Raw genomic sequence first — 20,155 nt, forward strand, 5'->3', positions numbered from 1 at the left:
CTTAATTAAAAGCCTCCGGAAAACACACTGAGGGGGAAACCTCTCATTCACATCAGTGCCATAGTGCCAAGAGCACGTGGAAAAGAGTTGGAATTTAAGAAATAATATTATCATATTTTTAAAGACAAGACAGGAGCAAAAGGACGTAGAGAGAAAAAGAGAGTGGGAGATGGAAAGTAGACTTTTTGACTTTTAAGTTTCCTATGTTCAAAATGTAACTGTCAAAGAGAGAAATGTTGATGGAGATAGAGAGAGAGAGAGACAGAGGGAGATGGAAAGAGAAAGAGAGAGGGTGGATGGAGGGAGAGAGGACGATGGAGGGAGAGGAGAAAGAAAGAGAGGGGGTGGTGAGAGAGAGAGAAAGAGAGAGGGAGAGGGAGACTGATCGATGGCAGCACTGCTGCAGACACACCTCCACTCCGCCCTTTCTCTCCCTCGTTCTTTTGTCATCTTTCATGCCCCTGTGCCCTGCTTTCGATTTTTCCACCCGAGCAGGAAGTCTTTAACACCCCAGCATGTCTCTTGGGGAGGATATCAGAGCTGCTTCTCTCTCTCTCTCTCTCTCCAGAGCCAGACTGAGCCTTAGCTCTCTCATCACATTCACACCTCTCTCTCTCTCTCTGTTCTCTGCTTTTCACTCGGGTCTTTGCACATCAAAAGCGTGGGGGAACAAGTTCCACGGAGAGCAATCAATCAGATTAAAGGAAAAAAAACCCAAACATATCCGTCCACATCACAGAGCCCTGACGGAACCATTTGCTTTCCTCCGCTTGAGCGCACGTCTCCTTCTCTCTCTCTCTCCTTTGTTCATCTCTAAAGACCGCGGTGCTCAATTCAAACCCATTAATACACACACTGCGCTGATTACGCCGAGTGCACCTTTAATCGGAGCGTGTTTACTTTCCCCTGCGTTCCCTCTCGGCCCCTTGCCCCTTGCGTCTGGTCTGTGTACCTCATGATGTAGTTGTGCTTGTCGATGAGCGGCCCGTAGCCCGCTCCGCGCAGGTTCCCAGAATTCCCCACCACGGCGCAGCGGAGGCAGCGGCTCGGGTCCCAGGAGCCGTAGGGGGAACGGCCCGGGATCACCTGGAAGAGCCGCAGCAACACCTGCTGAATGCTGTGGGGCTTAAACTGAGGCTGCAGCATCTGAGAAGAGAGAGAGAGAGAGAGAGAGAGAGAGAGAGGGAGGGAGGAGGAGAGAGATAGAGAGATAATAAGAGAGGGAGAAAGAGAAGATAGGGAGAGAAAGAAAGGATGAGAAATCGTGGAGAGAGAGAGAGACAGAGGAAGAAGAGGTTAAACACCCATTTATTGAATCTGTCTTCAACCCAGGACATCACCGTCCCATTGCAACAAATGAGAAATGACAAACATCCTGGGCAGACATTACTGTATATTAGACTTCATATAAACATCCTGAGCAAAAACAAACAAAAAGAAAGATTACTTCATATAAACTACTTGTCCATCCACCCCACCCTCACTCAACAGAGGAAAAGAGGTAGAGGAACAGAGATAGAAAGAGGGGAGAGAGACCATGGGAGAAGAAAGGAGAGGGAGATAAGACAAATATGCAGGAAGAAATAAAGACATTGAGAGATGGCAGAAAAGAAGGAGGGAGGAGAACAAAAGATTAAGAGAGGAGGTGGCAGAGTGCAGGAGAGAGAGAGAGAGAGAGAGATGGTAGCAGAGAGTTTCTGTCATATTTCACAGTAACAAAACACCTGCACTCAACACACACAAACAAACAAACAGACAAGCAAACACACATGACACCAGTGTCATAACCCACCCACACACACACACACACACACATAAACACACACACACACACACACGCACACACACACACACAATAAAACAAGCCAGAGTCTGCATTACAATTCCACTCCAGCTCCCACTGGCAATCCCTTCCTTTCATCTCCCCACCGCATCCCTCCCCTGCCCCCGCCTCTCCCTTCCTCTCTTTCCTTTTCTGTGTCACCCCCTCTCTTCCTCCCTTTCCTTTCCTGTGTCACCCCCTCTGTGTCTCTCTCTTCCTCTCTTTCCTTTTCTGTCACCCCTCTATTTCTCTCTCCCTTCCTATATTACTTTATCTGTCTCCTCTTCTCTATTTCTCTCTCTTCTTCTCTTTTTCCCTGTATCCCCCTCTCCATCTCTCTTTTCCTCGCTCTCCCCTTTTCTCCCTTCACTATCTCTCTCTCCCTCTCTCTCTCCCTCTCTACCTCCCTCTCTCCCACTCTCCTGCTCCATCTCTCTGTCCTCCATTCCCACTCCCTCTCCCTATTTCCCCCCTGTTCTCATTCTCTTCTACCTCTTCCCTTCCTCCCTTCCTCCCTTCCTCTCCCTCCCTCTCTCCCTCGCTCTTTCTCAGATGCCAGTTTCTGGCTGTGCCCACCATCTCTCTGCAGGGGCCACTAATTCTTGGCAGATGTTGCGTTGGCACCGGGGCCCCGCTCTCTCTCTCTCTCTCTCTCTCGCTCTCTCTCGCTCTCTCGCTCCTGCTTCCTTGTGCGCTACTCGCTGACGACGACACCAGCACCAGTAGCACACACACACACACACACACACACACACGGCTCTGAGCAGCAGGGGGAACACACAGGGAAAGCTGATGTAAGAGGTCCCCTCGGGAGAGCGCCGGGGCCCGCTGGCCAGCGAAGAGGACGCTGCAGAGATGGCGAGCCGCTCTCAAGAGTTTGTCGGGACTGATATGAGCCCTAACCTCTGTTTTGACATCTCAATGTTCTCCCTTTCCCCCTCTCTCCCCCGTGCCTTGTGTTGGATCTTTAACCCCCCCCCCCCCTCACACATTCTCTATGCATTATTTACTCTCTTGGCAGTGGTCTGCCCGCGAGGAGCGTCTGAGTTTGCAGTTTTGAGCATCGGCCGATCGTCTCCGTTTCAGCGCCGAGGGGTAACCCAAGGACAGACGTAACGGCCAGGAGCATTACGTAAAAAAAAAAAAGAACACAACGCAGCCCAACAAAAAGACCCAATTCTGGCGACGAAGCGGAAGTCCGCGCTCAAACCTGACTACCTCTAATGATGTCATGTGTCTTGCTCATGTTTTCCACAGTGACTGCTGACCAGAGGCAGCTGTGTTTTCTTGCCTATAACGAGGAGCTATGTGAGCTGCGGGATGATGCTTTTTCATGTTCAGACATTACTCATGTCCTCTTCAGAAATGACCCAGCCTCTGGTCTACCCCCCAACCCCCTCCGCCCCCCCTCCGCCATTCTCCCTCCCCCTCCCCAACCTCACTGGGAACCAGCAAACTCAGCACTTCCTGAAAAACCCACTAACCCTGCGAAGAGAACCGAGCGGGAGGGGGGAGAGGGGGGCGCTAAGATAGACAGCATTAAACCTTTACAATGCAGCTGAATTATAAAACCTTGGCTACTACTCTCCAACACAGCAGTTTGAAGACAGGACACTGATCAGATTGTCTGTGCAAAAAGCACTGATGCACAACGCTGTAAACTCCTCCAACACATAGCATACCGCTGCATAAAACTCTACACAATTGGAAAGACTACTCCTATAAAACATTTACAATGCAGTGAGACACACCATAGAGCTCTGCACTACTCTCTACAATAAAGCACTGAGAAGACAAGACAGCCCCCGCGGGCTGGACCACTTACCACCCACCAGTAGTAGACGTCCGAGGGCAGCTGGACGTTGTCCCGCGTCCACACGGGCGAGATGTCGGGGTCGTAGTTCTCGTCGAACCAGTCGGACACGCCGGGGTCGGCCACGCAGCGCGGGCAGGCGCAGGTCTTCTGCTGGGCGCTGTCCGGCGGGCCGGGCCGGTGCGCGCCCACGTAGTTGGGCACCAGCTTGACCCGCCGGGCCTCCTCCCAGCCCGGGGCGTCCAGGTAGGGCAGCGCGGAGGCGCCGCCGCGCAGCGAGAGCGAGAAGAGCAGCGAGGTGAGGAAGAGGAGGCCCAGGGTGGCCAGCAGCACCCAGACGCGCAGCGAGCACCGGAGGCCGCTGCCGCCGCCGCCGCCCGACGCCGCCACCATGCGCCCGCTCCGCTCCCCGCCACCGTTAGCGCCCGCACTCCCCAGCAGCGGGCGCAGGTCGCCGGGTCTCGGCGCCGTCCGCACCCAGGCCCTCCAGCCCCAGCCCCAGCCCCAGCCCCTGGCCTCCCCCCCTGGCCACACGCGGCCCCCCCACTGCCATGCGCCGGCCCCTGCCACCGTCCCCACCCTGTCCCTGGGCACACTCAGCCTGCAGGCGGACTCACACACACACACGCACGCGCACCGGTCCACGGAGACAGGAGAACGGGGCGTCCGAGGCCAGAAACAACACACACACACACGCACGCACACCCGTCCACGGAGAAATGAGGAGTGTTCGTGGCCAGAGACAACACACACACACACACACACACACACACACACGAGAGGAAGACAGACTGCAGCAGGTCCAGCAGCGGTCTCCCTCTACGTCCTCCCTCTCCTCAGCGAGTCACGCCAGGCCGCCGCCGTCGCGGAGAGACGGCTCGGGGAAATGTGACACGCGAAATCTGCCGCCGAGGTTTTTCTCCTCGCCCCGCTGCCAAGCCACGGAGAGCTCCGTCGCCCGCCAAGTCCAGAGAGCTGGACAGTCTCGCGGCAGCAGCGCAGCGCAGCGCAGAGCGGCACTCGCTCGCCAGGAACCAGGAGCCTCAGTGCTGGACGTCCAGCTCCCGGTCTCGCCGTCCGTCCGTCCCCCTCTTGTCTGTCGGTGTCTGGCCAGCGGCTCAGTGTGCCGTCCCGTGCTGTCTCAACACCAGTCCCTCTCACTTCCTCTCTCGCCACAGCGCATTGTTCCTCTCCCACCCCTCACCCCCTCCTCCTCCACCCAGACACCAACCAGCACCACCTCTTTTGTTCCTCGCCCCGGTTCTCTTGCCTTGTGGCAGAGAGGGCACTCAGCGGGTCCTGATTGTCCGCGTCCGGCTGGCTGAGGTTTTGGGTCCGGCACGGTCCAGTCCAGCAGCGCTGGAACTCTTCACACACTCTTCACACTCTCGTAATTAGACCGGGCCGAGGGAGGAGTTTCCCCGCAGGCTTGGACCAGAGACACATCGCAGAGAGAGGCTGCTCTCTGCAACTCGAAAAAAAGAAATGCTTTTCAACAATCCTCTTTCTCAGCTTCCCCCCCCCCACACACACTCACACGCCCACTCTTTCTTTCTTTTTTTACTACACTGTCTCTTTCTTTAGTTCTTCACTTCTGTAGATACTCTCTCTCTCTCCCTCTCTCTCTCTCTCTCTCTCTCTCTCTCTCTCTCTCTCTCTCTCTCTGTTTCTCTCCGCAGATTGTTGGGCCCTTGTTTTCAGTCCTGTTGTGGCTGTTGGCTCAGGAGGCTTACTGGCGTTGTCTTTGCTGTTGCCACTGGTTGTCTCCTCTCCTCTGCGCTCTGCTCACTCAGATGCACCTGACCGGATGCCAAGCGCTGGTCCGCTCAGCGGGCACCGAGCTGGCGCTACGCTGTGCTCCGTGCGGCTGCTGCAGGGGGCATTAAAAGTGCCCTCCAGATGCCCTGCCCCCCCGGGTCGGCTCGTGTCTTAGGGGGCGTGGCTCCGCAGGCATCCCGCGCCAGATGGGCACCAGGGATCAGCCAATGGGTAGACGTGTGCCCTCTTCTCACATCCTTTTGAAGCCATGGGAAATTAAAAATAAACAAATATACTGAACAAATAACCCGATGAAAGAAAGATGATGAAAGATGGCAGATAAGCAGTCCAAAAAAAAAAAATTAAAAGAAAAAGGAGCACAAATCCAAACAATCAAAAACTTAAAGACTACTGAGGAGAGGGATTAAAGCAGAGGGTCTTGGAAAAGAAGATTTGACAAGTTTGAAACAGCTTAAGGAGGGATGGAATGACAAAAATAGGAGGCAACAACTGGATAACAAATGAGCTGGATGCCCGGGTGTGTGTGTGTGTGTGTGTGTGCATGCGTGTTTGCACAGATTGTGACAGGCGTGTGTGTGTGTGTTCAGATTCTGATGGTGTCTGTCTGTCTGTCTGTCTGTGTGTGTGTGTATGTGCAGATTCTGATGGGTGTCAGAATGTGTGTGTGTGTGTGTGTGTGTGTGTGTGCAGATTCCGATGGGTGTGTGTGTGTGTGTGTGTGTTGGGGGTGGGGGGTGGGGGGGGTGGTAGGGGTGTTCAGATATGACCCGTTGGCATCTCTAATCTCCTAATCCCTAATCTATGTGCCCACCAGTGTGCCTACTCGTGGTCTTTCTCTGCCAGGACGCTACCCGCTGTGGGCCCGCTGCCCAGTGCCCAACACAGGCTCTCACTCCGCTGGATTGGCTCCGTCGGGACTGCCAGCTGGTGCCCTGCCTGATCAAAATCCTCTCGTGGTACCTGCCGTCCAGACGACGCGCCCATCAATCTGTCCTGACGTGCATGGGTGACCACTAGCAGTGTCTGTGTGTTTGTGTGTGTGTGTGTGTGTGTGTGTGTGTGCGTGCGTGTGTGTTTGTGTGTGTGTGTGTGTGTTTGGGTTAGACGGAGGGGGAAGATGTCCCGGTGAAATGCGTGCCTCGAGAGATCTCTCCCGCTGCGTGTTGCAGAAGCATCATTCTCCAGCAGCGGTCTAGAAAGGCACCGGTCCTCCTCACGCACCTGTGAACACACAATCGCAAAGCCCAGATGAAAGGACAGGCCAACGCATAGAAACGAAAGGATAAGAGAACAGAGAGAGAGAGAGAGAGAGAGAGAGAGAGATGGGTAGGAGGGAGGAGATAAGGATGAGAAGGGTTTAGATTCAGGGCTTGAAATTCCAAATCAAACGGCCGTGCCAGGCAGCTCTTTGATGGTGGTTTCCCTTTTGGCCGCTAGACCGTGGCTGAATTACATTAGCCCCCAGGATCATTACCTCTGCTTGATGTAACATGCAGACCAGGTGATGGAGGGAACCTCCACATGAATGAGTCACCTGCTCCCTATCTATCCATTTCTCTCTCTTCTTTCACCTCCCCTATTCTTTCCCTTCCTTTCTTCCTAACGCCCCCACTCTCTTCTGTCACCCTCTCTCTTCCCGACCCTGTCTCTCTCTCTCTCTCTTCACACCCTTCTCTGCCTTCTTCTCTGTGTCCTTTCAATTGGTTAAAACTCCTCATCTTTCTCTCTCTCCTTTCACCTCCCCTATTATCTCCCTCCCTTTCTTCCTAAAACCCCCTCTCTCTTCTGTCACCCTCTCTCTTCCCTACTCTCTCCCTCTCCCTCTCTCTCTACATCCTCCTCTGCTTCCTTCTCTGTGTCCTTTCAGTTGGTTAAAGCTCCCCATCTCTCTGGCTGTTGGCCCGATGCCCATTTATTTCCTGCGGAGGTGTTGCCACGTGCCCAGCAGGCCTTGCTCCTTCTGGCCCTCCCGTCTCCCCGCCAGCCAGGGGCCCCCTGCAGCTGCTAGGCTACGCTACACTAAGGGAGGTTAAGCTAAGGGGGGCCAGGCTAAGGGAGGCTAGGCTAAGAGGGGCCAGGCTAAGGGAGGCTAGGCTAAGGGGGGACAGGCTAAGGGGGGACAGGCTAAGGGACACTAGGCTAAGGGAGGCCAGGCTAAGGGAGGCTAGGCTAAGGGAGGCAATGCTAAGGGGGGCCAGGCTAAGGGAGGCTAGGCTAAGGGAGGTTAAGCTAAGGGGGGCCAGGTTAAGGGAGGCTAGGCTAAGGGACACTAGGCTAAGGGAGGCCAGGCTAAGGGAGACTAGGCTAAGGGAGGCCAGGCTAAGGGACACTAGGCTAAGGGAGGCCAGGCTAAGGGAGGCCAGGTTAAGGGAGACTAGGCTAAGGGAGGCCAGGCTAAGGGAGGCTAGGCTAAGGGAGGCCAGGCTAAGGGAGGCTAGGCTAAGGGAGGCCAGGCTAAGGGACACTAGGCTAAGGGAGGCCAGGCTAAGGGAGGCTAGGCTAAGGGGGGCCAGGCTAAGGGAGGCTAGGCTAAGGGAGACTAGGCTAAGATACACCAGCGCAGGGCAGTGACAGGGAAATGATGACAGGAGCCGCAATCTGGGTCTGACGGGGCGGCCGGCAGGGTGACCTCATTACACAGACGGACCTCAAGTTCTCAGGCAGGATGCCCCTGGGTGATGGTTTGCTGCACCACACACACACACACACACACACACACACACACACACAAAGCAAGCACACACACACACACACACACACACACACACACACACACACAGTGTCTTGCTGAACTGGGCTACAAGTGAATGAGAGTGCCCTCTGAGGAACAAATATTTTCAGATTACTTAAGGCTTTTGAAGCTTTTGGTTACTGGGAAACAGCATTGTCAAATGGCACAAGAAGGTAAAGAGATGTATCGTAAGATGGGCATTGTCATCTCATCAAATACTGTGAAACCAGCAGACACCTGCTGACATTAAGTTATCTTATCAGCAAAATTCATGCCCAGGATTGCTGAACAACCAGCCATACTGGAACCCTCTTTCATAACACACAGTATCTGCTGGTGTTATGAAAGAGGGTTCCAGTATGGCTGGTTGTTCAGCAATCCTGGGCATGAATTTTGCTGATAAGATAACTTAATGTCAGCAGGTGTCTGCTGGTTTCACAGTATTTGATGAGATGACAATGCCCATCTTACGATACATCTCTTTAACTTCTTGTGCCATTTGATGAAATCTTTCAGCTCAGTAGAGAAATGATCGTAAGTTACCATGGCTACCTGAAAGATATCTTTGCACCATACATTCCACCAGACCAGTGGTCATATAAAACACTACTCAAGGACACACCACACACATGGATAGCTGTGAGAAGCAGAACCAACAAGTCATGTTGCTGTCGAAGGAAAACAACCCAGGGCGGTAAAAACACACACAGAACCATTCACAGTAGCCAGAAATTAACTCTGGCAGTCCAGAGTAACTCAATGGCGCCGAGACAAGGCAGTGAATGCCACGGGTGGGCGCCTCTGAGCCAAACAGGTGGCTTGTGCAGGCTGCGGTGTGCCACTCCAGCACACGATTAGATGATGGGCAGGTGGGAGGCTTGGCTCTGGGGTGGCAGAGTCGCGTAGCGTAGCGCAGGGTAGCGCAGCGCTGTGCTTTGCAGTGTCTCGTCGTTCCGATTGGCGGGAGGCGCCCCGGGCTTTGATTGCATGCGTGGGCGACCAGCTAAAGCTCTGATAATGCCCTCCTTTGTTCCCAATTAGAAAAATGAATTCTAGATTACATTTTCTCCCGCAAGCACTGCATTAGTTCCTTAAAGCTCCTGCCTCGCTATGTCCTTGAGCAGTGAGCTTAGAGTGAGGGAGAGAGGCCGGGAGAGGGAGGGAGAAAGAGAGAGAGAGAGAGATTGAGAGAGAAGGAGATGGATAAGGAGAGTGAAGGAAAGAGAGAGATTGAGAGAGATGGAGATAGAGCAAGAGAGATGGAGACAGAGAGTGAAGGAAAGAGAGCGTGATTGAGAGGAAGGGAAAGAGAGTGTGAGAGAGAAAGAGAGGGGGGGAGAAGAAGGGGAGAATTAGATGATAAGGAGGAAAGAGTGCAGATGAGAATACGAATGAAACGGAGATGGATGTGTTGGGGAGACATGAGGGTGGGGTGGGGTGGGGTGCATGGGGAGCACACCAGACGTGACGGATGCTTTTTTCTCCGTTATCAGCAGTCACAGTGCTGGACCTCGCGCTGAGAAAACGCCGCGCTGGAGTCTCACCTCAGGCAGCGGCACAGAGCGTCTGCCAAGCCGGTGTGTGATTTTTCCACTCAGCATCACTCAGACAGGTGACAAACACATCGACCACCAACGTTTTAACACACACACACACACACACACACAATCCCCCAGCTCACACGCGTGCCCAACCAACCACACTTACACACACACACAATCCCCCAGCACACACGCACACACACAGACAATGACACACACACAACACTCACACATTTATACCTACACACACACAACACACACACCCATACACGCCATGCACAACATTCAAATACACACTAGGGTTGGGCGATGTGTGTTTGTGTGTGTGTGTGTGTGTGTTGGGGGAGGGGGTATAGTCAACACTAATCACCAAAAGTCTGCACAGAAATATATTTATAATATTTTCTACATAAAATGACATAGCCTGCAGCTACACAGCTTATTATACATATACTGTCCGGCCTGATGAAAGTGGACAGTTAGGCTACTGAAGTTGTATCCAGTGATATCCGTGTAAAAGATGGACAGACAACAGTCTCTTTCGCTGGGGCCTTGCAAAAAAGCTACTTAAGACTACTATCGCAGCAACTCATCTAAAATCTTCAGTAATCTTATACGCAAGGCATCTCATACCACATTATTACCAGAAAGTGACAAAGTAAGGGACTGCGGCACTGCAGGCTACTGGAAGCAGGATACAGCAAATAACTTCTACAAATAATAAATCCTGATTGCCGCTGCTTTCTGGGGCTTTTGCCAATTGCACGAAATACAAGTCTTGTAAAGACGGTAAAAGACAGAAGTCTTCTGACTATATAACCTGTGACCTATAACCGGGGCATGCATCAGTTCTGGGCTGAATTTCATGTATACAGAAACATATTTATTTATAGCATTAGTTAAAGTAGGTCTATGGAATCAGTGAGTGTTTTTAGCCCGTGTTAAAATAGGGTCTATGGAATTCGTGTGTATGTTAAAGTAGGATCTACAGAATTCGTGTGTGTCTGGCTTGTCGGGGTGTCACATCACGATGGCTGCTGACCATCTGATGCTGGTCAATCATCACTGTGGACGATGACATCGCCCATCAGCCCAACCCTAACACACACACACACACACACACACACATACACACACACACACACACACACACACACACACACAGATGGACACAGACACTCACACTGACGGTTCAGCTTGTGTCTCTTCTGACTGCTCACGCGCACACACACACACACACACACACACAGTGCCTGTCCCCCAGCCAGAGCACCAGTGTGATTCACGGCCACCGTGCCGTCTCTCTCTCTCTCTCCCTGCCCACTGGGAGGTGATTTTTCTGGGGCCCTCATCCACTGAATCATTCATTTCATGCCACCGCTCCATTCAGTCATGGACAGACATCCAGGCTGGTATCAAACAGCTTACAAAGACATTACAACACACACACACACACAGACACAAACACACACAGACACACACACACACAGACACACACACACACACAGACACACACACACACACACACACGCACACACACACACACACACACGTACCAACAGGCAGGCAGTCTCCAGCTGACAAAATTGATTTGGCTTGAGACATAATGCAGGGGAACTTCAAATAAAAAAGACGGTGGGGGTGGGGGGGATTTGTGGGGGCGCAAACACTGGTAGATGAGATTGATTTGGCCTCGGTCAACAAACTTAACAACAGGCGTACAAACAGAAGCACACAAACACACAAACAGCTGTGGCTGGCTGCACAGAGACACGAGTGCGTGAGACTGGCTTGGCTCTGGTGCCAGTCCCCCTGCAGCTGTTCAGACATCTGTCTGCGTTTGACCTCCCACCACCACTCATCATCGTCCTCATACAACCTTCAGACACGCGTACGTACGCTCTCTATACCTCTCACTTTCATATTCGCACACACATAAACACACTCGCAACAATCTCTGTCTCTCTTACACACACACACAATCTCTGTCTTTCTCACACACACACAATCTCTGTCTCTCTTACAGACACACTCTATCTCTTACACACACACACCTCTATCTCTTCTTTTCTTTCAATCTCTCTCTCTCTCTCACACACACACACACTGTGTCACCTACACAATACACATACACACACACACACACACACACAGTGACACCTGCGGCCACCTTGAAGAGAGGGCATCGTGTGCCAATGCTGAACAATGCTGCACTAGACGCACAGAGCCACTGCATTCACAGCGGTGAACAGAATGTCCTGACAGGCTAGAGGCAAGTGGCCGGCCACTGACCCTCCAGACGCCGCGCGGTCCGTCTGCCACTGCCCAAGCGGACGCCTGGTGGTGCTGTCCATGTCGCTCCCATCACCGAGTGACACAATCCTTCCTAGCGGCGGACGGTCAGGGTCGGCCCCCCCGGTGGATTCAAGAGTTAACGCCGCACAGTTCATCCACCGTACAAACGGAACAGTGGTCAGTGCTGCCCATGTCAGTCTGATGACGAAGCCACGCGGGCATCTCTAGTGGCGGCTAGCTAGTGTCCGTCCCGCCAGTGGATTTAAGAGTTAACACCGCAGACGCTGGGAAACAGTGTTTTCGAGCCTCTGGGGATTAATCTCATCATAAAATAGTCATTTTCAATGGCTTAGACCAAAGGCCTAATCTAATTTCATGTTTAATGGATTAAAACCCTCTAAATCTGCACGCATTGATGCCTTTTAAAGGATGCGCGTGGGCGACAGATCACAAGTAATTCCCTTGAGAACGCCTCGCGGAGGCGCAATCTTCCGGGATTGTGAACCAAAAAAAAATCATTTTCATAACACGTACTTCAATCATAAGTAACTATGTGGATGTTCAGACTGCCTGACGAGCATAAGAAATCTGCCATCCTTAGTTTCAACCCTCGGCAATCACAAGAGAGAGAGAGAGAGACGAGACGAGCAGTCGTGTGTGTCTGAGTTTTGTGTGTGCGTGTGTGTGCGTTGAACTGTGTCAATTCTGTCTCCACTCAGGATGGGGAGGGTCTCAGGGTCCTCTTATTGCTGCAGGGGTCCTCGTCCACGCGGCATCATCTCAGCTGGAGGCTGTGCTCGTCTTTAAATACCGTCCACTCATTTCCCTCCCAACTCTGGCTAATGGGCAAATCACACTGTTAAAAAAGCAAACTCTTTTACTTAGAAGCCATCTGCTCCTCTGTATTTCACACTAATTATGGCTCAGACAGACTTCACATTGTTGAGGAGAGCGCGCGAGCGCTGACGTGCGGGGGTTGGTGCACCCAGCGAGCGGCCCTGGCATGTGTGTTTTTTTTCTTTCTGCTGTGTCGTGCTGAATCACGTCCTCTCCCGGCACCACTCAGTCGTCCTCTGCTGTGGCGCTCCACGGAGGGGGGGGGGGGGTGATGTGGGGGGGTGCCAGGTGACCTGGGAGTCCCGCAGTGGCAATGCGGGAATGGCTGTTGGTCTGCGCTGTGAGAGACAGACAGACAGACAGCGTGGCTCTGTGTGTGTGTGTGTGTGTGTGTGTGTGTGTGTGTACGTGTGTGTGTGTGTGTGTACGTGTGTGTGTGTCTGTGTGTGTGTGTGTGTCTGTGTGTGTGTGTGTGTGCGCGTGTGTGTGTGTGTGTGTGTGTGTGTGTGTGTGAGAGTGCGCCTGAACTCTCCTCTGCCAGTAGACAGAAGAATATCTATGTTTAGCTGGTCTTTAGAGTGCAGCACAGAGAACAAGTGCCGAGAACAACAGAGAGGTTTTCATCTCTCTCAGTGATGTCGGGGAAAACAATACCAGGTTATCTCGTTCTCTCTCTCACCCTCTGCGTCTCTCCAGTGAGGGGGTCTCACTAGTGCTCAGTGTTCTGGGTGAAGGCTTTGAAGCCGGGAGCCCAGGGTGATGAGGGCAGTGAATCAGCGAAAGCCACTGAGTGCTGCAGGCCTGGAATACCAGGGGGAGACCCTCAGATATGACCCATCTCTACTCTACTGGTCTTCATCACATCCACTCTCTCTTTCACCCTCTCTCTCTCTCTCTCTCTCTCCCTCTCTCACTTTGAGGTTCCCCTTACAGACAAACCTGCTGATACATCAACTGCAGTGCCCAATTTATCAGGAATGATGGAAGACGAATACAAACTCATACCCTGCTCTATATTCATCCACATTCATATTAAGATACTGTTACTTCTATCATTTGAACAGCCTAAAGTGTTTAATATACACATGCATCAAAGTCACAAATACAACAAAAACATGTCTCGCACTGCAACATGTCTCACACTGCAACATTTCCTCTTTTGAAGCTGTCCCACAGGCCACACAGACATGAGACACATACCTTTACAGACTAAGAGATACTGTACTTTGAACACTTTAAATACTTTAAATACTTTAGACCTTGAACCCAACAGCTGTAAACTGAACTAATTACAAGGCACTGATAATACTACAGCAGACTGGAAGCTAGACTCAACACAACAAGAACACCGGCACAAAAAATCAGAGGCCAACGGCATATTACCACAAAATCTCTCTGATCTTCCAGGCAGGGTATTTAAAGCTGCAAAGCCACAATGCCCTAATGGAGCCCAAGGCTGTTTTGATGGAGGCCTGAAGAACACTTTCCATGGTTTTGCTCTTCAGTCGGACTAATAGGCTGGTCGATTTTCTATCATTTTCAATTTGAGCATTTCACACCATCCCGACCCACTAAATTCAATCTTTTTGAAATGTCATGTCTGCTTAATTTATCATTTAGACAAAATAGCACCTCTTTGGCAGTCTCCCCTGGGGCTGTCTTCTCTCTCCAATTCCATTTTTTTGTTCTGGACACACACACACTCTCTCACTCTGTCAATTTATGCTGGTATCTTTCTTGCTCTCTTTCTCCCCACCCTCCTCTCCAGAAACTTTTTTTCTTTCTCAAGTTGTTTTCTCTGTTCTACTCTTCCTTCTCTGAAATGTTTTGCCTCCCTTTCTATTTCTCTCTCATCCTCACTCTTCCTCCCTCCCCCCCCCCCCCCCCCCCCCCCCCACCTTTTCCCACTATCTCTCTGTCCACCCTTCTCTTCCTCTCCCTCTGCTGCTCCCTGCGCTCTGGGCTCACACACAGGCTGCGTTGACTGAGAGCCAAGGCCTGCTGCAGGGCCCATCGATCCAGAGGAAACCAGGGGCAACAGGCCACTGGACCGCCGTCACAGCAAGCTCTGTGGGATGGCCCTGGCCCCACGGTTTAACCCTTACCCTCCACATAACACACTGTCCTGCTCCACAACAACACTGATCCTCATTTCGATATAGCATTATTACATTTATATACTGCAGTTATGCCACACAAACTAGTGTATTGTATCTGTGTTACAATAACATTCTTATTCATTGTTTATTAAATGTAGCTCAAACCATCTCAACACTTTGCGGAATGTTTATAAAGTGACTAACACAGTGGAAAGATCAAACAATAGACAGCATGACATCACCACCAGTCCCATGTAATATCCAAGTCCCTCAACTGGGATGTTCCTATTAGTGATGAGATCAAAAGCTGATTGTAAAAAGCCATCAAATTTTCTGTTAGCTGATGCAATGACTGTCCCTGGCAGGAGAGACTCTCCCATCTGTCAAAGATCAGGAGCCAGGTTATGGATGGAGCAGGTTGCAAAATGTGTCAAACACTCGTTGACATGAACCAATGACAGACCTAAATCCATAGATTAATCTCAATTTCACTCAACCCTTGATTATCCAGGTGGCCAAAAATAGCAAATGTGGTGGTAACTACATGAAACAATCTGAATATGTCAGTCATGTAAAGCCAACACTGACATATGTATGCCCCCCCCCGCCGACATACACACAGCTGTGGGTTTAGCCATTTCATTTGTTTAATCGAACAGAATAACCTATTTAACAGCTTTCTATGGGTGCTTAGGAACCAACCTCTTTAAGGCCAGCAAAGCAAGTTAACCTAGTTAAAACAAAATCTACACTTTCCCTGGCACTTGGCATTCCCTTGGTAGCGAGTTAGCCTAGTTAGAAAAGAGGATCGACACGCATGGTTCGATGAAGCAAAACTGGCTACGTCTCTCAATCTCCCTAAGGAGCAAACAACTCCAAAATAGATTATTTGGCCTACATGAACTACTAGATAATCAGATGCTATGAATTCAAATAACGTTTCAAGTCTCATTTTTGAACACCAAATGACTGTGTTCACTGTATCCTGAGAAACATCAACATACTTGATGACTAAATTGTGAACATATTGAGAACTGCAAACAGTTTTTTTGTGACCAACTGTCATTGTTGAAACTACAACTCTCTATACTCTATGCTCTGCTCTCTAATTTGATGTGATCAGAACTTGAGGAATATTTTCTTTGTTGAAAACTGTCAAACAAATACAGTATGAAACAAGCTTTGACCAACTAGTTGCAAGTGTCTCCATTTAACTGATTCACATTAGTGTGGTTAACATTTAAGATGGTTACTCTGGGATCTTTTCAACTGTCAGTTTGGAACATTGAATTGTACGTCTATCATTTGAGCAGTAATGAAGACTGTAAAATGCTGTTAGCTAACAGGTCATGGATTTGTAGGAAAGAAATGCCATTTCTTAATTTAACATCCACAGACCTTGTCGAGACCACATCAGTCCTGTGTGAATAGGATTGTACGCTTCTACTGGCAACATAATCCAGTCAAGTCGGCTTGTGGCTTTGACTGACTTGCGTTGTGTAACGTGTTTAACGAGCAGTGTTATACTCATACACAAACTGACACTACACATTCACATAACTTAGCCCAGCTAAGGCAGACATCCCCAAACATACACCCTGAAGTGCTGTGAGTAGACACACCAGGGAAAGCAACAGTATCTGTCCCTCCAGCTTCACTTACATGCATTTATCTATACTGTTAAATGCCCTGAAACCTGGGGCCTTTCCGCCTTTGTGTTAAGATTACTCAGGCACACACAAGTACAATTATGCAGGTTAGACTTTCACCGGCAATAAATGGTCGTGCATTTATGTATTTCAGCTGGCACAGGCATGAAGACAAACTCGTCTTCATATTACCGTGTTATAATGTTTTTATTTGGCTGGCAGCGCATTGCATTAGTCTTTTTATCTGAGCTTTCTGTTCAGATCAATCAGATCAATTCTTCTAATCAAGTGTGTACCTTGACTTATTAACGAAGTTGAGACCTAAGGTTTTCCAGACACAAGGACAGGATATTGTTCAGTCATTACCCATCACTGGGTCACTTGTTAAAATTAATTTGAAACCAGTGAATTTTTGTAACTGTCTAAACATGGCTGAATGTATTTGACAATAGTAAACACTGTTACAACATGTTGGTGTCTTATCCATAGGCTATACTTTCGCATGGGGAACAATGACAATACACAATCTTAAACTACAAGTTTTGGGTCTTTCAAGAGAGGTTTAAAAACAGTTCTGTTCAGCATAGGCTTGCAGTTAATGAATTAAATGGTTCTTCTTATGAGTTATGGTTTGTATGATTAGCATGTTTGTTTTTGTATGATTTGTAGGCCTATTGTTTGTATGGTTTTATGTTGGTATTTGTTGATTTTCATAATGTTATTGATCATCGATATTGCATTGACATTATTGCTTATTATTGTTATTTGCTATGTTCTACCAACATTTCAAAACTGTTCACTGTTCATGTTTAACTACTGTAGGCCATATATAGCCTATATATATATTTTTTTTTGTAGGCCTAAGTGGCTTTGGACAAAATCATCTGCTAAATCATATAACCATAACCATAACCATTAAGTTAAGCTAGGTTACTAAAATGATATGACTATGTCAAAAAGTCATAAGCCATTTGGCAAGTCTGATGGTCTCGCAATTGTTTTTTAAAGTCTGAGTGGCAAAATAACAATACTTAAACAACTTACTGGAACAATTTGTTCACCAGTCTGCAATCAACCACACCAATGAAATAAGATATGGATTAGGCCTATTGGATTTCTTACCAGCATTCCTTTACACTCACTAGCCAACAACCTAGCTACACTAACAGATTTGACTTGTAGCCTAGGTAGCCTATCTACTCATTTTGCATGACTTTCGATAAATATTATTTTCTAGGATAGGCTAGGCTAGATTGGCCGAAATAGATTGCTGCAGGTTGTTTCAGTATTTCAAAGGGGGCAGGCAGCATCATTCAGATCATGTAGGCTATTCAGCTTTGATGAGGATGCCATGCTTCAGATCGTTCCCACGTTCACAAAGCGAATCGAAAACAGACTAGGCCTATGTGGCACGCAGCGCGTGTCTCGAGTGTGTTTAATCGGCTCCGTGGTTGATATTTTAAACCTACTACTAACTGAGCAACAGTCTCTCAAACATTCTCCCAAATACAGTAAGCTTCAAGGAAGAAATATGTGTGTTCAGATCACGTATCTAACCTATCTGAAATTAATGCCGTTATGTTTGCGTCGTGAGCACTTCGGTGAGCCTCTTCTGACGGGAAGATCCTCACATCCACCATCCACTGGTACTCCTGTATCTTAGCAACGCTGCCTGATGGGTAGGGATCGGGGGTCCACAGAGGAGACCCTGCCTAAAATGCGATGCATGAGATACAAAGGCGATGGCTTTCACAGAAGGGACCATGATTACAGCGGAAAGGGGGGGTCAGCAACCACATAACCACTAGAGACGACGCTGTGAATGAGCAACGAATACTGACCCCCGCGATTTACAATATAGAACTAGCTATGCTACAATTGACATGGCTATTGCCCAAAACTTACCGTAGGCTAGGTTAGGCTACGATCTAACCACACTCTGTTCAAACAATCCATGCGTTTGACAAAATACAACACACAGCTAGTAGCCTATGTTAGTCCGATAACATTTGCCATTGCCTACCTCGCAAATCTTTATCCACCTCTCCAAAGTGTATGGAACGTTATCGTCGGCGCTTTTTGTCAATTTACCATTGACCATCGAAGCCAATGATGTTGCCGGACACTTTTTAACCTCGGTTTCAGACAAATACGGTAGCATATGCCCTTGTCCGGTCCAGAAGAGTGATGGATTTTCAGAAATTCTACAGCAGTTGCTACACATCTGAGGTCCTTGCAGACGAACAGTGGATCAGTCCAGATGTGCCATGAATCCTCGTGGGCTCTGCATAGTCCCTGCCTTGGCTTTGCTGCTCCGTGAGATCCAGAGCCCTAGAGCCTCTCACGCGCTACCGGTCGCACTCCGAGTCACTCTCCGAGGAACCGAGTCTGGGCTCTACCAGTTCATACAAGACTGCTTGGAGCAGACCCCCGACCCCGCATTCCACTGACTCGTACAAAGGATGCTGGGAAGTGTAGTCATAATGTAAGGACCGAATCCAAGACTGTGCAAGGCCTAGACGTGACAGGGGGGCAAAATAGCTTACACTTACAAATTCTCTGGACGTTTTATAACTCCCTCAGGTCCCTCCCTAACACTACAAAAAAACAAGCCAACCAGGTATTGGATATGCAATTACCAGCATGCAGACCTGATCGAAGGCTTGGCAATAAACATGATGGCTGTGGGTTTTTTCATTAACCAGATGACTTTTCAATCCTTCCAAATTTCACAGTATTTCTTGTTAGGCTACTGAAAAAATCGTGGACCGCATTCTCGCCTAATGTGAAAGGAAGCGCCTGTCAACATTCCAAAGATTGCCAAAAACATTAGAAATCTGAATTATGTCAACATGTTATGCAACGAAACACCGACGAATGAAGGTGCCAGCTCGATAACCTCAGTGACATGCTGTTGTGGATGGTTTGATTGGTGTCAGAAAATCCCCTGCCTATAGCCTATTCTACAAGGAATTTAATGTCTCTTCTAATGTGTCTTCATAATTTGACGACATAGCCTGTAAGCTACTTGTGGTACATGGCCTGGGTTCTATCTACATAAATCAGGGAAATGCCACCACGATCAGCTCGAAAACGGGGTTTAATGCATCACTCCAGAAAAGATGGAATGATTCTTCAGACAGTCCTTTTCTTGGTACCATGTACAATATTGCCACCGTGTGGCCATAACCTGAAATGTTTGGATGTTCAAGTCCAACTAGTTATTGTACTCATAAAACGCTTTTGACTCTGACTCTTCTGTTCAAGTGCCAGCTCAACTTAAATGATTAAATGTAGTAATTGAAAAGGTATATTGTGTGTGTATGGGATGATATGGTGTGTGTGTGTGTGTGTGTGTGTGTGTGTGTGTGTGTGTGTGTGTGTGTGTGTGTGTGTGTGTGTGTGTGTGTGTGTGTGTGTGTGTGTGTGTGTGTGTTTGTGTGTGTGTGTGTGTTTGTGTGTGTGTGTGTGTGTGTGTGTGTGTGTGTGGGTGTGTGTGTGGGTGAGTGAGTGAGTGAGTGAGTGAGTGAGTGTGGGGGTGTGGATGTGTGTGGCTGGATGTGGGATCAGACTAAAATGATCGTCAACC

The 20,155-nt window shown here is 49.3% G+C and overlaps 1 protein-coding gene across 1 annotated transcript in view; it reads right to left on the reverse strand.

Moving 5' to 3' along the window:
- Positions 1 to 4,117, reverse strand: part of st3gal2 (ST3 beta-galactoside alpha-2,3-sialyltransferase 2) — a 13,032-nt gene extending 8,915 nt beyond the window's left edge. Inside the window, exons 1-2 of the mRNA XM_062547747.1 lie at positions 3,648 to 4,117; positions 953 to 1,146 (exon numbers count right to left, since the gene is read on the reverse strand). Of these exons, the coding sequence (XP_062403731.1) occupies positions 953 to 1,146; positions 3,648 to 4,028 (575 nt within the window). The 5' untranslated portion in view covers positions 4,029 to 4,117. The remainder of the gene's footprint in view (positions 1 to 952; positions 1,147 to 3,647) is intronic.
- Between the last annotated feature and the right edge of the window lie 16,038 nt (positions 4,118 to 20,155).

Source organism: Sardina pilchardus, chromosome 10, assembly GCF_963854185.1.
Source record: "Sardina pilchardus chromosome 10, fSarPil1.1, whole genome shotgun sequence".
In the NCBI taxonomy this organism is placed as follows: domain Eukaryota; kingdom Metazoa; phylum Chordata; class Actinopteri; order Clupeiformes; family Clupeidae; genus Sardina; species Sardina pilchardus.